At 56.9% G+C, this 17686-nt stretch overlaps 2 protein-coding genes across 2 annotated transcripts; one reads left to right on the forward strand and one right to left on the reverse strand.

Moving 5' to 3' along the window:
- The first annotated feature begins 4918 nt into the window (after positions 1 to 4918).
- IL17B (interleukin 17B) lies at positions 4919 to 11432 on the forward strand. Its single transcript, XM_006278051.4, has 4 exons — positions 4919 to 5053; positions 5250 to 5301; positions 7802 to 8127; positions 8531 to 11432. The coding sequence occupies exons 2-4, from the start codon at positions 5278 to 5280 to the stop codon at positions 8778 to 8780; spliced, it is 600 nt and encodes a 199-aa protein (XP_006278113.2). The 5' UTR covers positions 4919 to 5053; positions 5250 to 5277; the 3' UTR covers positions 8781 to 11432.
- PCYOX1L (prenylcysteine oxidase 1 like) lies at positions 11268 to 16044 on the reverse strand. Its single transcript, XM_059733505.1, has 6 exons — positions 15921 to 16044; positions 15478 to 15684; positions 14957 to 15131; positions 14570 to 14784; positions 14226 to 14366; positions 11268 to 13395 (listed from the first exon to the last, which is right to left on the reverse strand). The coding sequence occupies exons 1-6, from the start codon at positions 16027 to 16029 to the stop codon at positions 12737 to 12739; spliced, it is 1506 nt and encodes a 501-aa protein (XP_059589488.1). The 5' UTR covers positions 16030 to 16044; the 3' UTR covers positions 11268 to 12736.
- Positions 16045 to 17686: the final 1642 nt, after the last annotated feature.

The following is a 17686-nucleotide window of genomic DNA, read 5'->3' on the forward strand; positions in this document are numbered from 1 at the left end:
TACTTCTCACAAGAGCAAGGATTTGCTAAGACTGCCTTAGCCAACACTAGCTCTCAGGCTGTGCCTGTTCTCCCCAGGCAGCCGTGCTGGGCACTGGCTGGGAGCTCTCAGAGATCCTTCAGCACAACACAGGCTACAGAACTGAGGCTCTTCGCATTTGGGGCTGGTTTCACTGTGCTCATCCTGAACGTGGGAGGGCAGCTTCTCACTGGCAAGGACATTATGGTAGGGGGCACCCAGATAGGCACCCACCAGTCTTTTGGGGGAGTGGGGACAGGGGTCACATTTTTGGTGGCACAGGTAGCAAATGGATATTTAGATGGGAAGGGGCCTGGCTTCAAAGGATCCACCCTGCACTACAATAGGTGGCTCCTTCCAGTCCGCCCCGTCCTCTCCGGGATCTTGCTCTCCTGAGACTTCATGCCTGCCGTCACAAAGCAAACTGTTCTCGTGGTGACCTTGGCCATGTCTTTCAAGGTCAGCCAGCAGCACCCCGCGACCTCTCTTCCCTCGTACACACCGTTACCAGTATTTAGTGCCAGTCATAAAACTGTACATGCAACCCAGGTCCCCTCACCTGGACCCGTGTTAACTGCTTGAGGGCTCTCATTAACTGTCTGAGTAACCCCAGTAACCGCACATAACTGTGCATGCTAATCACACACATTTTTGCCCCTCAGTGTGAACCCTCATTACTAGTGCTAAGCCCCAGGCTGGCAGGCACTTGCCAGCCCTGCCCTCCAGTTCCTGCAGGCAGGCAGGCTGCTCCTCTGGGTTCTTCTGGCACAGGCCAGATGCATCTGCTCTTCAGCAATACCAGTGCTTTCCTCTCTTGGCAGGTTGAACTCCTGGGCAGAACGAAGGCTATCAAAGGACTGAGAAGACCAAGCAAGGGTACAGGCACTAGGCCAAAGGCAACATGATGCCAGCTGCTTATAGAGATCCTGCACTGAGCCCTCCCATGGTGCAGTAAAGACCTTGACTACCCTGTGGTCAGCACAAGGGAGACCAGACAGGAGATTTAGACCTAAACATTCTCAGAGCTGGAAAGGGCTCAGCTGCAAGGGTTTGCTTTGGGCCTGTCTCTAGCTGCCCATCACCTCAGACTTTGGTAAAGGAGCAGAGGCAGTGTTTTGTGGAAGAGCTGGGGTGGTAACAGCACAGCCTGGCAGCAGCAAACTGTCCCTGCACATGATACACAATGGCCTACCAGACCTTTCATACTGTGTGCACCCAGTGGCTGGTGTTCTAGTTACATAGCTAATCTCAACCCATGGAGCGAGAGCTCAGCTGGGACAGGACCATGGACAATAAGCCAGGATATCACAGGGCACCCACTAAGTCACCTGACCAGCAAGGTACATTTGACTTTCTCCTGCTCCTCCTTGAGGTTGGTTACCTGTCTGCTCCCATCCACATTTCATCCTTTCCTTTCCAAGGCAGTGGCGGGCTGGCAGCAGAGTTTCCAGAGGGGAGTGGGGCACTGGGAAATTCAGCAGAAAGGGGCAGGACCTGAGGCAGAGCAGGAGCTGGTAACAACGGACACAGGGATACAGATAAATATAAACCAAGAACTTCAGAAGGTCGCCGACCCCCCGTTCCAGAGCACAGGCTGATTTCGGGTGGGGCAGGGGGCAGAGGGAAGCTTTCTGGGCTCTATGCCCCCTAACCAGCCATGGGTTTCTTCCTCTGCAGGAACTGGTACTAGCCATGGGCAGAGGCAGGAGGTCCGATCCAATCCAGCTAGTCCTTGGAGTGGGGGCAATGGAGGCTGTGGACACAGGACTAGGACAGCTAAACACCTCCAGGGAAATGTGCTGTCATAGCCTGGGGCCATGTCCAGAAAGCTGAGTAGACAACAGGCAGCCTCAGGTCTCAGCAGAGCCACCCACTGAGGGGTCTGGGCTAGTCTCTCCGATGCCCTTAGCTCAGGCATGAGGGCTGTGATGACAGAGCCCCCCGGCAGATGAGAATATAGCAGTGGAGCAGCCTGTGTGCTCACCCTCTTACCCCCCACTTCCGTTTCCTGACCATGAATGCTTTGCCCATCACATCGCAAGCCTGCAGAATCCCACCAGCTTCCCCTGGAGCCCCCAAGCCAAATTTAACCCTGGCAGAAGCCGATGCGTCTCCCCTGAATTAGCACTGGCTCCCGCCAGCCCTGAACCTCAGGGCTGGGGAGGGGTGGGGGCTGCTTGACAGTGCTTTAAGCACCGCTGCATGAGGCTCTGTTGACAGGGTGGCCAAAGCCCAAAGTCTGAAGCCACGGCCTCTTTCTCCCTTGGAGGGTGGGGCAGCCGCCTCACCAGCTTATCAAATTTGGCCATGTCTGTAAAGCCCTCACTTCCTTTTCACCAAAAAAGATCAAAACTGGGTAACTGGCTCCCAGAGCAAATGCCTCTGAGCCTCCCTCATGTGTAAACAGCATTTCCAAGTGTTGATACAATGCAGGCTGCAGCCCAGGCACAAGCATCCCAGGCATTCCCAGGGCGCACATGACCCCAGAGCAGGGGCAGCACTGTGCCTTGGGCAGCAGAGGAAGGGGAGCTGTGGGCACGCTCAGCTCAGAGAGCCCCAAGGGCCTTGGGATGAGGGGATTCTTCCCACATGGTAGTGGGGCGGACCATGTGAATGACTCCTAAACTAGTCTAGGTCAGGACAGGAGGTCAGGATCATGGGGTGGAGCCTCCAGAGGCTGCCCAGAGCCCCACAAGCACTGAGGGTTCGAGAGACTCAGAGCATCCTCTTGTCTAAGCCATCATTGCCCAAGTGACCTTTCTGCAACTGCTCCCCTTATCTCTCATCAAGACATAGCAATTGCTGACACCCATAGTCTGGAAACAGGCAGGGTGCCGGCTGGGAACCAGGGATGGGCAGTGACAGCTGCTGTCCTGGGGATTGAAGACCGCTCAAGATCCAGATTTTGAAGCCCTCAGAGTCCAGGAGAGTTACTGTTCAGGCCTCTGGCTCAGCCCGTTGCAGCTACAAAGGCTGGCTCTGTTGGAGTTCAGACACTCTCCCTTCCCCAGACTCCAGCAGCATTTGAATACTGGGCCTAACAGTTCCCCTGGCTTTTCGCATCCTGCAACAGTTTGGCATGAGGCACAGGAGCTGTCCTAGAGTGACAATGCCCGTTTCCAGCAGACCTAGGTAACCGCAGTGCTCCTGTGCAGTGCAGGAAGACAGGTCGGAAACGAAGCCCCATGCCCTGTCAGTGGTGACACACTGCAGTCTGTGTCCCCTCCTTTCCAGCAGGACTTTGAAACAGAGGCTGATAGACATTGATGACCATGCTCACGGCTGTTGGGAGTAGCTGGTGCCCTCAACTGGTTGGTATTGCTGCTGCTCCATTTAGTGCCATGCCTCCTGTACAGCACTGGGCAAGAGAGGAGCAGCACTGGTGCTTCTTGTGAGTTGGGCAAGTTCCACCATCTTTGGTGGTTTCCCTAAAGCCCCAGCTCCTGGAGTCACATGAACACGAGAATTTCCGATACATAGACACAAAGCTTTCATGCTGGCAGAGAACCAGCTAGACAGCACGGCCCAAACACAGCAAGCCTGAAGGGAAAGGGGAACCCAGTTTTGTTGCAGGCAGTTGGAGGAGGCCTGGCATTTTGAAAGCTTGGAGTGGGCCCTGCAGGTAGACTGAGGAGCAGGCTCAGAGCCTTCGGGGTTTGCATGCAGGGACGAGTAGCCCCTGCTCTGCCTGGGTGCATTTGTCGCTGTGGTGTTGCTGGGATGAGAAGAGGAGGAATGAAGGAGAGACCCCCTTCTACCCCCGCATCACAGCCCGCTGTCCAACCATTTGGCTTTAGGGTAGCACCACCCTGTGGCAATGCTCTGACATGACCGCTCCCTGCATGCACCAGCAGCCAGAGCCCCTGTGGGGAGCAGGGCCCTGCTGTAGAGAAAGAACAACAGCCCCCGTGCCAGGGCAGGTGCAGCCAGGAGCCCTTGGGCACCCCAGGTCCTTGTCTAGGATTAGCAGCAAGGCTCTGCCACAGATACAACCCTCAGCACCACACAGCAAGCCCTTCTCCATGAAAAAACAGCTGAGAGCCCCTCTAGTCCTCTCCAGCAAGGGCCACAAAATCCTGATGCACAAAATCCAGCCTCCTCCCACACCAACTCTTGCCTGCACCCATCTCCAGCAACAGGAAGAGATGTGATTCTGGAGCCATCAAGCCCATACATGACATGGGGTGCATGTGTGGCAAGAACAGGCCAGGGGCACTGTGCAAGGGGACAAAGTCAGCTCCAAAGCCAAGTGGGTAGCTGGCTCCACAACCTCTTTAAAGCTAGCCCAGCCCGTCTGCCTAAAGCTGCTGCCATGAGCTGTATCAACCACCATCCTCCCTGTGACCGATCTAGGGACTGGTCTGAAAAGCCCTTGGGGCCTTTGAAGAAGAGGATTGAGGGGAAGCCACAAATGCATATGCTGGGAGCAGCCAGGAATGGCACTACATGGGAGGCTTGCACTTCTCTGCATGGGAAGAGCCCAGGGCTGCGACTTTCTACCGACAGAAGAGCCACCGCAGCCTGAGAGAGCACGCTGGCACTGCTCACAGCAGAGAAATCCAGCTGGCCCAACAAGCATCAGTCCTCTAGGGCTGTTACCAGGAGGCACACCAGTGCCAATACCCAGGCTCCAGGGTTCCCCCCCCTCCCCCATTCTTCTGACCTGGCCAAGCCACTGCAAGATGAGAATTTCTGAGCTGTAGCATCAGCTCAGCTGGACTCAAGTCCTCAACCTAGAGCAAGGAGAGACTCACTGTTCCCTTCCAGTCTCCAAGGAAGAGTGGTGGCTATAGGGGGTGGGAAATCAGCACCCAGAGCCAGGCCTCCAGCTCAGAGCGCCTGCTCCCAGTCCTGCATCCAATCCCTCCACCCACCGCCTCCCAAAGCCCAGCCAGGCCCCTCCACTCAGCCTGACGCCTGTCTCCAGAGGAAGTGGCCACCCAAGGAGCTCCCAGGGGACTCTGCTCATGGCCTGTGTCTTTGCCGAGACCGCAGGTGCTTAAGAAAACAGCCACGAACTCTCACTGCCAGCAAGGTGCGTGGGGGTCATGGGGCAGCCACCTCCACACGCAACCCCAGACAACACTGGCCTTTGTTCCCTCTGTCAACACCCCAGCTGGCACTTGGGGGAAGCTCATTGTGCTGCCAGACACACCTCCTAGGCCATGCAGGCGCTGGGGGCTGGGGCTTTCCTGTTTTAATCTCTGGCTCATCCTGTTCCCTTCACACAGCACTGAGGCGTCTCTGGGCTGCCCTGCGATGATGGACTGGACTCCAAGCCTGGTAGGTGCCTGGGCTGCTTACTCTGGGGGCTTTTATTATTTACTCTGTATACTGGCAACCAGTTGGGTTTGTTTGCTTTGGAGCTTGCCTGCCCAAGTTACTATTCCCCTAGCCCACCTGGGACAGACCAGCCATGGCCCTGGGGATGAGCAAGAGAGGAATGGCTTGTGCTTCAGAGACCTGCTTCCCTCCCCACCGTGCCCCATAATAGGGATCCTTTCACCTAGCACTGAAAGGCAGCTGCCTCTGGGGTGGGGCCCGACCGGACGGCACACAGCACTGCTTCACAAGACTGCAGGGTAAGCAGCATGATCCCCGTAGCTAACGGCAGCCAGAACAGTAGGGACCACCACTACGAACAATTTTTACTGCGAGGAAGCCAGCCTGGCCTGTCAGGAGGCGGAGAAGATGCTCCTGAAGGGAGACAGTGGGGTGGACACTGCCAGCAGCCCCAGAGCCCTGAGCTGTAGCTGGAGGGTAGAGGTGGATGGCTAAGGAGCTCAGCACTGGGGCACGCTAGACAGAAGAGAGAGCACTCTGGGCATGGAGCGTGCCACAGACAGGGCTGGTACCTCTGTGACCCAGCTCCCAGGGGCTCTGGCCACTGCCTGGCAGCCCCTCTGCCACTGGAGGGAACAGGCAAAAGAAGGCATTTGTCCATCTCCTCAGCATGAGGGGCAGCTTCAGGGAACATTTACATTGTTTTATATTTCTGCCCCTTGCCCCAGAAGGTCCCTGTGCTCTGTATGCTCCATACTTGTACGGATTCCCTTCGCCCACATTTCAGAGACAGTGGCATCCCCAGACAAACAGGCCACCCCACAGAGCCCAAGAGGGAGTGGGGAGGGAAAGGGCATATCAGTCATAGCAGAAACCCTGCTTTTATGATGGCTCTCACATCCACACGTCATACATGCGTGTCGTCCTTATTCCTCCCTCGCATGTCCTCCCCATAAAACGGCACCCAGATCACCTTCCCTGGGAGAGGGGAGGGGTCAACCATCCTCAGCAGGAAGGCATGCCACTGTCTTCTTGGCTCCAGAGTCAAAGTAGCTCAGTGAGGACCCTAGAGCTGCAGCCATCTCCTGGTCACACAGGGGGCTGACTCCCTTCCTCCCCTGCCCACCTGCACCTTTCATGAGGACAGGTGCAACTCTGAGAAATGCCCGGAGGATTCAAAGTGCAGATCTGCAAAGAGACCCCCTGTGGCACTAAACAGCCCCTTGAAGTCACCATGTGTTCAACCAGGACTTCCCATGGAGAACAGGAGATGCAGGGGCATGAAGGGTGTTACCTTCTGCATTTGCAGGCCCCTGTCAAAAGCTCTGTTCTAATTTATCTTGGGGGAAATCTTTCCAGCCTCACTGGGTGGCCAAGCCTCTGTAGAGTCTGTCCTTAGTTTCTGCACCAACTTCACTGGCAGCTGGGGCACTTGCCAAGAGCAGGCAATCAGCCTGTTCAGCTCAGGAAGGGCCATCAGCAAACTGGAGATGCTGCTAGTCGGATGCCCCACGCACCCTGCAGGGAGGGTGGGCGGTGGGGCTACCATCTGGCAAAAGAGGTCTATAGCAACATTTCTCAACCCATGGGTCTTGACCCAAAAGATTGAAAGAATATATGAAAGGGTCGCACACGGACTTTAAAAATGGATCAACAAACTTTAAAAATGGGTTCCTCCTTTAAAGGAGAAAAATGTGGGAAACTGGCTTTTCCCTTGCAGGCTGAGTTCCAGCCTGCAAGGGGCTGCTTGAGGCCCCCATGTCCCCCCTCCCCACACACTCTGCGAGGCAGCAGGTCAGGAGCGAGGGGCACTGGGTCAAGACTGGTCATCAATGTTTATAAATGGGTCCTGGTACAAAAAATAATGTTGAGAACTACTGGCCTACAGGACATACCGGCTCCAGGCTCCCCAGTTCCTCAGGGCCATTTCCAAAAAGGGCAACACTTTTTATTTTTTTTTTTTGCATTGCATCCACCCACCCAGCTCAAAGCATGTTAGAAGGAGCGTCCAGATCACTACCCCTCAATTACAGAGAAAGGAACCAAAGAAAGAGAGATTCAGTATTTTAGGATCCCATAGCAAGACAGCCACACAATAGGGATCCCAGGAGCCCAGGCGCCATCTCCTGGCTCCTCTTGCTACAGCAGCCTGCCTCCCACCTGGAGGGTATGAGCCCTGCCAGGTAGAGCAATTCCTACCACTCAGCTACATGCAGCACTGTACCTAGTGTCCTGACAGCTCTGGGTGAACTTTTAGTATTGGGCCCCCCTTTGGCAGAGATAGTAATAATAATAATTATTATTATTATTATTATAAAATTACCATTTTCAGGCCTCCTTTCTGTCCAGACCCTAGATGGCCACCTGGTTTGCCCATACCTGTGTCCAGCTCTGACTACATGCAAGAATCCCCTCTCAGGCACCCACATCCCAGTAGAAGGGTGGATTAAGCATGGGTCAGCGCTGGGAAAGTTATACCCTGTCCCACCTTCCTTTGCAGCTTCTGCTCTGCGCTTTCTCCTTGACCTTCATGCCAGCTGCCTTCACAGAAGCAAAAGACCGAAGCAAAGCAGTCAAAGGAAGGAGAGGACAGGCTCGGGACAGGGTCCAGCTCCCGGGGGCCCAGACCTCCCCCCCAGGCCCCAGGCTGAAGGCAAATGCATTGGCCATGGATGATACATACACCATGGTGGAGGAATATGAGGAGAGCATTCAGGAGATGGTACGCCAGCTGAGGAACAGCTCGGAGCCCCCTGACACCAAGTGCCAGGTCAGCCTGGGACTCTGGAGTCCCAACAAGAGGAGTCTGTCTCCATGGGCCTACAGGTGAGGCTGCAGGGCAAAGCACCACTGAGATGGGTGCTCCCCAGCCCAGGTAAGGCCCTTCCGCGCACAGAGCAGGGCTCAAAGCTGACGGCAACCCCAGTTAGATAGTGTGTAACCCTACAGTGGGCACTAAGCCCACTTTACAAGCTGCTGCTCCATTGCCACAGGACCACATTCCTTCATGTGTGGCTGGTGCAGCACAGGCAGCCAGGCAGAGAGAGCTCCAGCAAGCCCCTTTCTCCATGAGGAGGCTTGCTCCTTGCATACCCAAGTCCTGGCTTGCAGTTTTTGTGGCACCCATACCCGTTTCCAAGGAGGAAAACCCTACCTATTCCCATGGGGCCTGCCCAGGCTGAGCGGTGTCCCTGCACCTACCTCCTCTGCTCCCTCTCTTCTTTCACAGCATAAATCACGATGCAATGCGGATTCCCATGGACATCCCAGAGGCGCAGTGCCTCTGTGTCGGCTGCATCAACCCTTTCACTATGCAAGAAGACCGCACCATGGCCAGCATCCCCATCTACAGCAGGCTGCCTGTCCGCCGCCTGCTATGCCAGCCAGGGGCCAAGGCCCCCAGGAAGAAGAAGGGTTGCCACAAGAAGTACAGGATGGTCATGGAGACCATCGCCGTGGGCTGCACCTGCATCTTCTGAGGGAGGACAAGCAGGTCTTCCCAGCTCTCCCACACCCCCATGCAGAACTAACCTGAGGCCTCTGGGACTGGAAAGCAGCTACCGTCTAAGCAGCCATTTCTCATTACAGCCATTTTGCAAGGGCCCCAGCTGGGGCCCCCAGGAGAGGGGTTAACAGGGCCTGGTGCATGTGGGGAAGACCCAAGTAGGTGGGAAGCAGCTACTTAGACCCATAGAGTTTTCCCCTTCACTCTCACATCTCCCTGCTGAGCCTGGAGCATGACTGCAGCATGCAGCCCCCAGGAGCTGGCTGGGTGGGGTAGCTGGCACCCACACAGCTCTCAGCAGCTCCCAACATGCAGCCACCTCACTTACCTTTTGGGCAGTGCATGGCACAGCTGCACACCTGTGCTGTTTCCTGGCAGCTCAGCAGCAGCAGAAGAGAGAGGTAGCCAGAATCATGGAGGAGGGGAGGAGGAAACAGCTGCTAACCAGGGCCCTCAAGCAGAGGGAAAAGGCTCTCAGTCCTGCCTACCTTGGGAGCTGCAAACAGCACCTGCCTCTTGTTCCCACCCGCTCCAGACGGTGCATCGGTCACAGCAGCTGCCATCCATCTCCCCCAGCTGAGGTCAGGGCTCAGCACCTCACAAAGGCAGCACTGTTTTCAGGCTGAGGGCACCCAGGTCTTACTCTGAAAGGGAGGAAGCTTTGCTAACAGACCTTCACCTGTCTCAGGCAGGCACCAGCTCCAGCCCAGTTCCTACCTGCTGGTTGGGTGGGGCCTCTCCACCATCAGCAGCTGGGCTGGCCCAGCCCTCCCCAGGTGCAGAGGTGGCAGCTGATGGGCTGCCTCCTGCTTCCCACAGCTGGTCCCATAAGGCTCTGGGTGCTGGTGAGAGTATAGGCTAGGAGCACCCAGGGGCAAAGGCTGTTGCAGCAGGGGTGCTGCCAGGAGGCATTTAGGGGAGTGTCTGAGGGAACAGGGCTGGAGACAGCTGCTTCTATTTTGCTCCTCAGGCTCCTTGCAGAGCCTGCATGGCTGGGCAGGGCAGCACAGGTCTGGGACCTTAGCAGTGCCGTGAGCAGAACCTGGGTTCCTGGGAAGCCAGGCTGTGAAGTACCAGGCCCTTGTAGATGCTGGGCCTGTGGTGCTGCACTCAGCTAACAGGGGCATGCCTTATGTCACGAGAGCCAGGACCAGCTCAGTTCACTAGGCTCCACTGTCCATAGTACCCAGGCTGGCAATATCTGACAGCAGGGTCCTGGATGGAGCAGGAAGCCTGGATGCCTGTCAAGGACTTAAGGAAGCAAGGGCCAATCTGGACAGCCCCACACAGATCTGAGAGGGGCATGGACTCCATCATGCAGAGCAGGCTACAACTTCTGGAAGACACAGGCATGAGAGGCCATTGGGAGGGGGCAAAAAGGCAGCTGGGAGATTGAGCAAAGGCAGGATATTGGTTTTTCACCCCAGTGAACTACAGTCAGGATGCAAAGCCAGGGAAAGGGGTGGTTCCTGGCTGGTCTTTGCTCACTAGTGAGGTTAACATTCAGCTCCTTGGGTTTTCAGTCTCCTGCCCTTGCTGTTGGGAGCCCATCTCCCCCACCCCAGCCCCTGCCATGCCCTCTACCACATCCAGGCACTACTAACACCTCTTTGTAGGCTGCAGAACTGTACTATTTACAGCTTCTCAGCCTCTTGAAGGCTCAGGAGAAGCATAGTGGCTTCTTAATCTGGCAGGGGAAATACCATGTGTCTGTGTCCAAGAAGGCAGTTTTCCTGAACCGCACCCCAGGAGAACTGCTCTTCTGGTTCAGCACCTGCTGAGGTGCAGCAGCCTTAAACCCAGTTTATGGAAACAGGAGTCTCCTCCCTTGCTTGCTCCAAGGGCAACATGGCTGAGGTCAAGCAAAACTCAGGGGCATCCGAACCCCAAGCCTCCAGGCTGGGGCCTGTAAGTAGGATGCCCACCAAAGGTGTTAAAAACATCTGAAGCCCCAGGTGCGGGTGGAGGACGTTTGCCAGTAGTAGGGCCACTTGTGGTTCTGGACACTTGGATTTGGAATTAGTTTTGGCTAATTTGGCCATGGATACAAAATAAATAAATACATAAATTCCAGCTACTGAGGCCTAGGGAAGGGGATCTTTGAGGGAGACTCTTGCTGCTCAGCGAGGGGGTAATTTATGATGCAAAGGAAATGAACCTCTGGCTGCAGCCTGGTTCAAGCAGCTCCTCCTGCTGGGTAAACTTGAGGCAAGCTGGACTATTGTTCAGCACTGCTACAGCACTCTTAGCTCTAACCTTAGCAGAACAGGCCCCTACCATGACCCCACTGTATCCATGGGGACACTGAGGGACAAGACTGGGTAGGACTTGGCAAGTGGCACGGAGCAAGACTGAATTAAGACACTGGCTCCCTCTTTTGATGGGGGAAAAGACCATCATCCCACCTTGAGCCCCATCCAGCCCCTGTGCACAATGAGACAACAGCCCATAAACACACACACACAGATTGGCAGCTTTATTAGAGGGGTGGAGTGACACAGTGGTTCCTAGTCCTTGGCTCTGCTGAAGCACTGGGGGGAAGGAAGAAGAGAAGGGGTCTGCTTGCTCTCCTCTGTACTCCAGGCTTGCCTTCACACTGACAATAAACTACACTGCTGGTCCCATTCTGCAGGTGCCCTGCTCCTTGGCCAAGCCAACCTTTATGCAGAGCTTTTCCTCCACATGCTCATGTTGCAGACAGAAGAGGCACGAGCAGCTCAGGCAGCAGGGTCTGGAGTGGGAGGTGCATGTTCTTCTATCATGGAGATGTGTCTGATTTCTACCCAAAGCCCCTTCCTTGGGATTTTCACTCTCTCAGAGCCCTGTTCTGGCTTTGTTTGTACAAGGTCTATGCTGCTAGCAACACACCACAGTCGTATCACTGCACGTGCCATTTCAGAAGCACATGGGGGCCATGGAACTCTAGGCCAGGGCAGCTTCCCCTTTGTTCAGGGAGCTCCATAAGTCCTCCTGCCACAAAGGCCAGCAGCAACTACAACTATTCCTAAGCATGTAGTCACATTCTGTTCTCCATCCCCTCCATCAACATTAGCCTTGGGCAATGGGGGTAAAGTTGTATCTACAGGCAAGAAGGTAAATGGATGCACACTACCCCAGCTGGCTGGCAGCTCACCCACCAGCCCCTGCCACTCATAGAGGGAAGACAACGGGTCACAAGAAAGCAGCTCTGTAGAGATGCCTGGGGAAAGCCACAAGCCATGCGTAATCACAGCACAGACACTTCACAGCTGGAGAACCACTCCTGCTCCATGCATCTGCTAAACCCTGAGGACTGGGCATTACAAGGACACCCACCCACCCCAGTTATACCAGGGCACCTGTCTGTGCTGCAGGCCAGCGGGAAGCCTGCACAGAACATACTGGAGTGGGGCAGCTGCCTACAGCATTAGCGCTGTGGTCATAGCAGGGCATGCAGTAGTGAAAGAGCAGCGCCCATCTCTGTGTCACCCCCACAGTCCATGGCTATGTGTTCTAGGTTTAAGATTCCATGACACCCTCCCCTGTGAAAGCCTCATGGGAGCCCATATGCAGGCACCAACATACAAGCCACCCTACAATGGATCTGCACTGGCCATCATTCCCATTGCACAGACCCCATCTCCGACTTGGGCTCTGGAACGGCTCTGGTTGACATTTCCCTGGTAGCAAGCTTAGGTTCTCTTCTCTCCCCTGCGTGGGGCTGGCTGGGGGCAGAGGAAACCTGGGCATAAATGCCGGTGGCAGGCACTTGGCACCTGACACTGCACGAAGAGGCAGGGATGGTGTTACTGAAGGCAAACCATATACAAAGAGCTTGTTAGTGCCAGCTCTCCCACTGCTCCCCCTCCTCCCAGCCTAAAATCCTTGGGTCTCCCCACTGAAAAACCCTCCAAACAGCCAAACCAACAGGGACACTCATTCCCAGCTGCGTCACAGCTCTGTCTTCACCTTGTGCATCAAGTCCTTCTGGTCAATCTTCTCCAGGTCCTGGTACCAGCGGTTGTAAGCCAGGAGCGCCACGTTTTTGGCTGCCATGGAGATCATTTCCATGGAGCTGGCCACCCACTCCACACCGCTGAGGTAGAAGAGGTTGTCATGGAGTACGATGGGCGGGAGGGTCTTTGTGGAGTCGTAGTAGGGATATGCCTGCCACTCCGTCACCTGGACAGAGTAGTAGGAGCGGAAGAGGGTCTTCAGCTGCTGCTTGTCCAGGGGCTGCTGGGAGAGGACGCGCCAGACAGCAGGCTCCTGGGGCTGCTTCCGCCGGAAGCTACTTGAGATATTGACAGGGCAGATGTTGTCCATGGCGTTGAAGAAGAGGTTGGGAGTGTCGGTTGTGAGGATGCTGGCAAATGGGAAGAGCTTGGGGTCCGGGAAGCCAAAATAGGAGGAGTTCAGGTAGCCGTGGACGACAGAAGTAACGGTGGGCTGGAAAGAGCCCGAGAGCTCAGGGATGGGCGGATCGAAGTTCTCAAAGGTGAGGTTGCTCTTGCCATGGTGCAGCGGTGCAGCAATGACCACCATGTCATAGAAGCCCGAGCCCTGGCCCTCCTCATCCTCGTAGCGCACCTGGTAGAGGGGCTTCCCTTCTGGAAAGGGACAGCAGAGATGCAAGGCAGCTGAGAATGACCAGCAGCCGCGGGCTGAGGGCTTGGCAAGCCAACTTCACTGGGGTGCTGGGAGTGCAAGCCAGAGCAGAGAAGTGCTCATCCCAGCTTGCAGCCCGTGGCTGCTCTAGCCCTATAGTCATCTGAACCCTCTGTGCTGATCTGCAGCTCCCAGCTTCTACAAGCCAGCCTCCCTGCTGGGCAACATCCCTGCACCTCCCATCCTCCTTCTGGGGAGCATGATCCAGTCCTAGACTGGAGGCACGGTCATGAAGCAGAGACAAGGCAGGGCTGAGCAGGAGCTATTCCCTCCCTCACAAGGACAGAAGCAGCACAGGCCAACTACCCCTACAACTCAGACTGCAAGGACCCTGGCTGACCCCTATGTGCTGGTATCTATGCCCAGCAGCAGTTCAGCACTGCAGACACAAGTGAACTGCCCCATCATGAGCCTTGGTCTTGGTCTCCCTGTGCCCTCTGGGGTCAGAAGCCTGCATTGTTGCTTTCTTTCTCACAGCTCTGCCTCCTATTGCATGGACTGGATCCCCCCACAGAAGACTGGGACTAGGTCAGTGGAGGTGATCACAGCCAGGAGAAGGGCACCAGGACGTAGGAGACAGAGCCAAGATGTTACAAGAGGCAAGAGGAGAATGTGCTCCTTATGCTCCACACCCCACACCACTGCAGCCCATACCCCATCAGACTTGGACCCCCAGGCCATCAGCTGGCAGCATCTGAAGCAGACACACAGGCACTGAGTCTCTGATCACCACCCACCCCAGCCACGGGAGTGGGAGGTCTGGATAGCTCACCTGCGCTGTGTAGAGAGACATTCGTCACCCTGGCATGGACCACGTTGGCTTTTGTTAGCTTCAGCAAACCTGAACACACCAGCTTGTTGCCTCCTTCCACAGCCCATGTGTTGCCCTGGGCACCTGCCAGCGACATGGCCCCTGAAGGGACAGAGGATAGATCAGCGTGTCAGCCTGCTCTGGTGGAGGGAACCCCCACGCTCCCGGAGAAAGGCATGTTTGGCTTCTATGCTGGTGCAGAGCATCCATGGAGCAGCACCTGCCATGGGCTCTGAGGCGGCCTCCAGAGTCCTTGCAAGGGGAAGAGCTGGCTGATAGCACCAGCACAGCCAGCCAGGCCTCACCTGCAAAGGCGGGCACTAGCAGCATGGACTGCCCGTAGCTGGAGCGTAGGACAGCAGCAATGACGTCATCAATGAAGCGCTGCGTGACCCCTGCTTCCAGCAGTGACTCTGCCACCGAGCGCTGTGTCATGTTGATGAAGGCCTCGCCGCCCAGCGAATGCAGGAGCTCCTCCAGGCTGGAGAAAGCATAGCCATGTGCCTGGTACTTGTAGATCCTGCAGGAGGACGGGGAGTCAGGAGCAGGGCACACACCTAGCCACTCCTGGGCAAGCCCAAGCAGCTGACGAACCCTCCCTCCGCTCTGCCCTGGGGGAGCAGGCACGGCAGCCAGGCCCAGCATGTTTCTCTCCTCTTAGATGCATGGGTGCTGCTGTGCCTGCCTCATACCTCATAAACTTCTCCATCACCTCCTCCACCCACATCTGCAGGCGCAGGAAGCTGATCCCATAATGCCACCAGAGCCGGAAGAGGTTCAGCAAGTACCAGTCCGTCTCCTCCAGGACAAAATGCTCCCCGCCGAAAATGGCACTCTTCCCTGCCACCTCCCTCCGGTGCTTGAGGCCTGCAGAGCGACAGGGAGAGAAGCCATTTCACATTCCTCCCGGAGGCAATCAGTCAGGGGTGCTGGGGTCAAATGGCAACGCCAAATCCCTGCATCCAGACATCCCCTGAACTCTAGTAGGGACTGGAAGTCAGCTGAGCATTAGTGCACACGCGCACGCACACGTGTGCACAAGCAGCCAGAGCAGGCTTGCAGCTGTGACTGCCAGCGTTTGCAGAGGGGCACCAAAGCCCCGTGCCCCAATGAGCTGGACCCGTCCCAGCCATCAGAAGCAGGGGCAGCTCCTCTGGAGGCCAGAGGGTCCCCAGCTCTGCGCTGTTCGAACCCAGGTGGGGGCTGCACTCACCCAGCAGCTTGACGAAGTCCTGCATGTGGAGGTTGAGGGAGTGAACGGAGGCGCCGCCGGACTCGTACTGCTGCTTGTTGACCGTGATGGTGGCCAGCCGCCCGCCCACGCTGCCCTTCTCGTACACGTCCAGCTGCACCCGCGGCCCAAAGTGCTGCTGCAGGAAGTAGGCCACTGCCGAGCCGCCGATGCCGGCGCCCACCACAGCTGCCAGCAGGGAGGCAAGGGAAGCGGGCACATCAGCCCTGGCACAAGGTGGGTTGTCGCCCCCCGCGGGCTTGCCAATCTGGGTGTGCAGAGGACCCCCAGAGCCCGGCGGCGCCCTCCCCGCACCCCAGGGCAGGGGCCTCGTGGTGCCTGCACCTCCCAGCTGCCCGCCAGGGCCGCTCGCCCCCGCCTCTGCACTGCGGGACCCCCGGCCCCGGCCCCGGCCCCGCTCCTACCGATCCTGCCGGGCGGCGCCTCCCCCGCGGCAGCGCGGCCGGGCCCGGCCAGCAGCACCAGCGCGGCCAGCAGCCCCAGGGCGGCGCGGCCCGGCCGCGGCTCTGCCATCCCGGCGCTGCGGCTGCGGCTGGCGCTGGCGCGGGCGGAGGCGGCGCCGCGGCCGAGCCAGGATCAGCGCAGCCGCTTCCCCGCCCCTCGCAGCGCCGCGGCTCGCCTGCCCGCCCGCCCCTGGCCCTGGGAGCGGAAGGCGCCGGGGGCAGCACGAGGCGTTTCCTTCTCTTTGCCATCTCCAGCACGGAGGGGGGAGATGTCAGCCCGGGCCCAGGGCCGGCAGCAGCGCCGGGGGTGGGGGCGAACTGGACACGGGCCTGAGCCCCACAGCCCGCCCAGCGGCCGGAGTGACCTGGTCCCCGCCGGCTTCCGAGCGAGCCAAGGGATGTTGAACAAACAAAAGCGGCATCTGGAAGAAGTGCACAGCAGCTCCTCACCGCCCTGTATGCAAGCAGCTGGCAGGTCCCTGTCCCCGAAGTCCCTTGCTAAGACTCACTTCTGCTGGGAAGCTCATCAGCCGCCTGGGCACTGGGGGGTCACGCACCCAGCGGGGTCAGTGACAACCACAAGCCCCCCGGGCAGCTCCTCCACCCAGCGCCGCGCCGCAGCGGAGCCAGGGCCGATAAACTTCCATTTCAGAGCCAGGAGCTGGGCACCCTGCCACGTCGGCCCAGCAGGTAGGGGACTTAGGAGCCGCTTGAAGCCACACAAAACAAAGCAGCGCTGCTAGCTGAAGAGGAGGAAGCTCCGCCGCCTGCTCCAAGCTGCTGCTGCGGTGCCACACTCGTGCCAGGATGCAAGCGATAAGTAGGCAGGACTGCTGCTGTTCCACTCCCAAGGAGGCTGTTTGCTATTTGATTTAGAGCAGGTGTCGCCAGCCTGTGGCATGGGCAGATTGGGGAGGGGACAGGAAGCATGGTGGCAGATAGGGCCTGGAGCAGAAAAGTAAGCATCTGATGAGGCAGGCAGCAGAAAGCGGAGCAGTGGCTTAATCAGGAAGCATAGCACAGGGAGCAGAAAACTGAGGAGGAGCTGGGGTAAGGGAAAGGGACTGGAATGGTGCATTTGCAAGCTGTAAATTTGGCAATTCTACTTCAACAGCTCCCATTTCAGGCTGGTATTTGGGAAACACTTTTTTACTGAACATTTACTGATCCAGTTTTATCCTTGCACCCAGGCCTCTAGACCTAAGCATTCACTTCCTGCTGCTGGTTCCGCACATGTGAACAGAAGCATGTACAGCCCCTGCAGGCACCCAGCTGATACTGTGTGTTTGGGGGAAAGAACTGGGGTCCCCACAATGCGAGTGGCTTCTGCAAAGGTAGGGCAGTGTTGCCACTGTTGCTTGACAGCTAGACTTTGTGGAACTGCCTTGCATGTAAAAACTGGGATGTTGCCTCTAATGAATAAACCGGAAAGGTCCCTTTAGTTGAGAAGTGCAGATGAATATTCAGCCCTGCAAGAGAAACAAGAAAGACTGAACCCGCTGACATAAAGCAAGGGTATCAGCAAGCCAACATCAGAAATGGAGGGAAAGATGATCTCATGTTGCATTGACCTCTGAGTGAGATGGAAATGCAAGTCAGTTACTCTGAGGCAGCTAGAGACAGCCTGCTCTCCTTCCTAGCAAAGAAAAAGACCCCAAACCACTTTTGAATACTCAAGGGTTTCTGCCAGAGGGCGATGCTGAATAGGAAAGTTATCTGAAACGAGT

Source organism: Alligator mississippiensis, chromosome 9, assembly GCF_030867095.1.
Source record: "Alligator mississippiensis isolate rAllMis1 chromosome 9, rAllMis1, whole genome shotgun sequence".
Classification (NCBI taxonomy): Eukaryota; Metazoa; Chordata; order Crocodylia; family Alligatoridae; genus Alligator; species Alligator mississippiensis.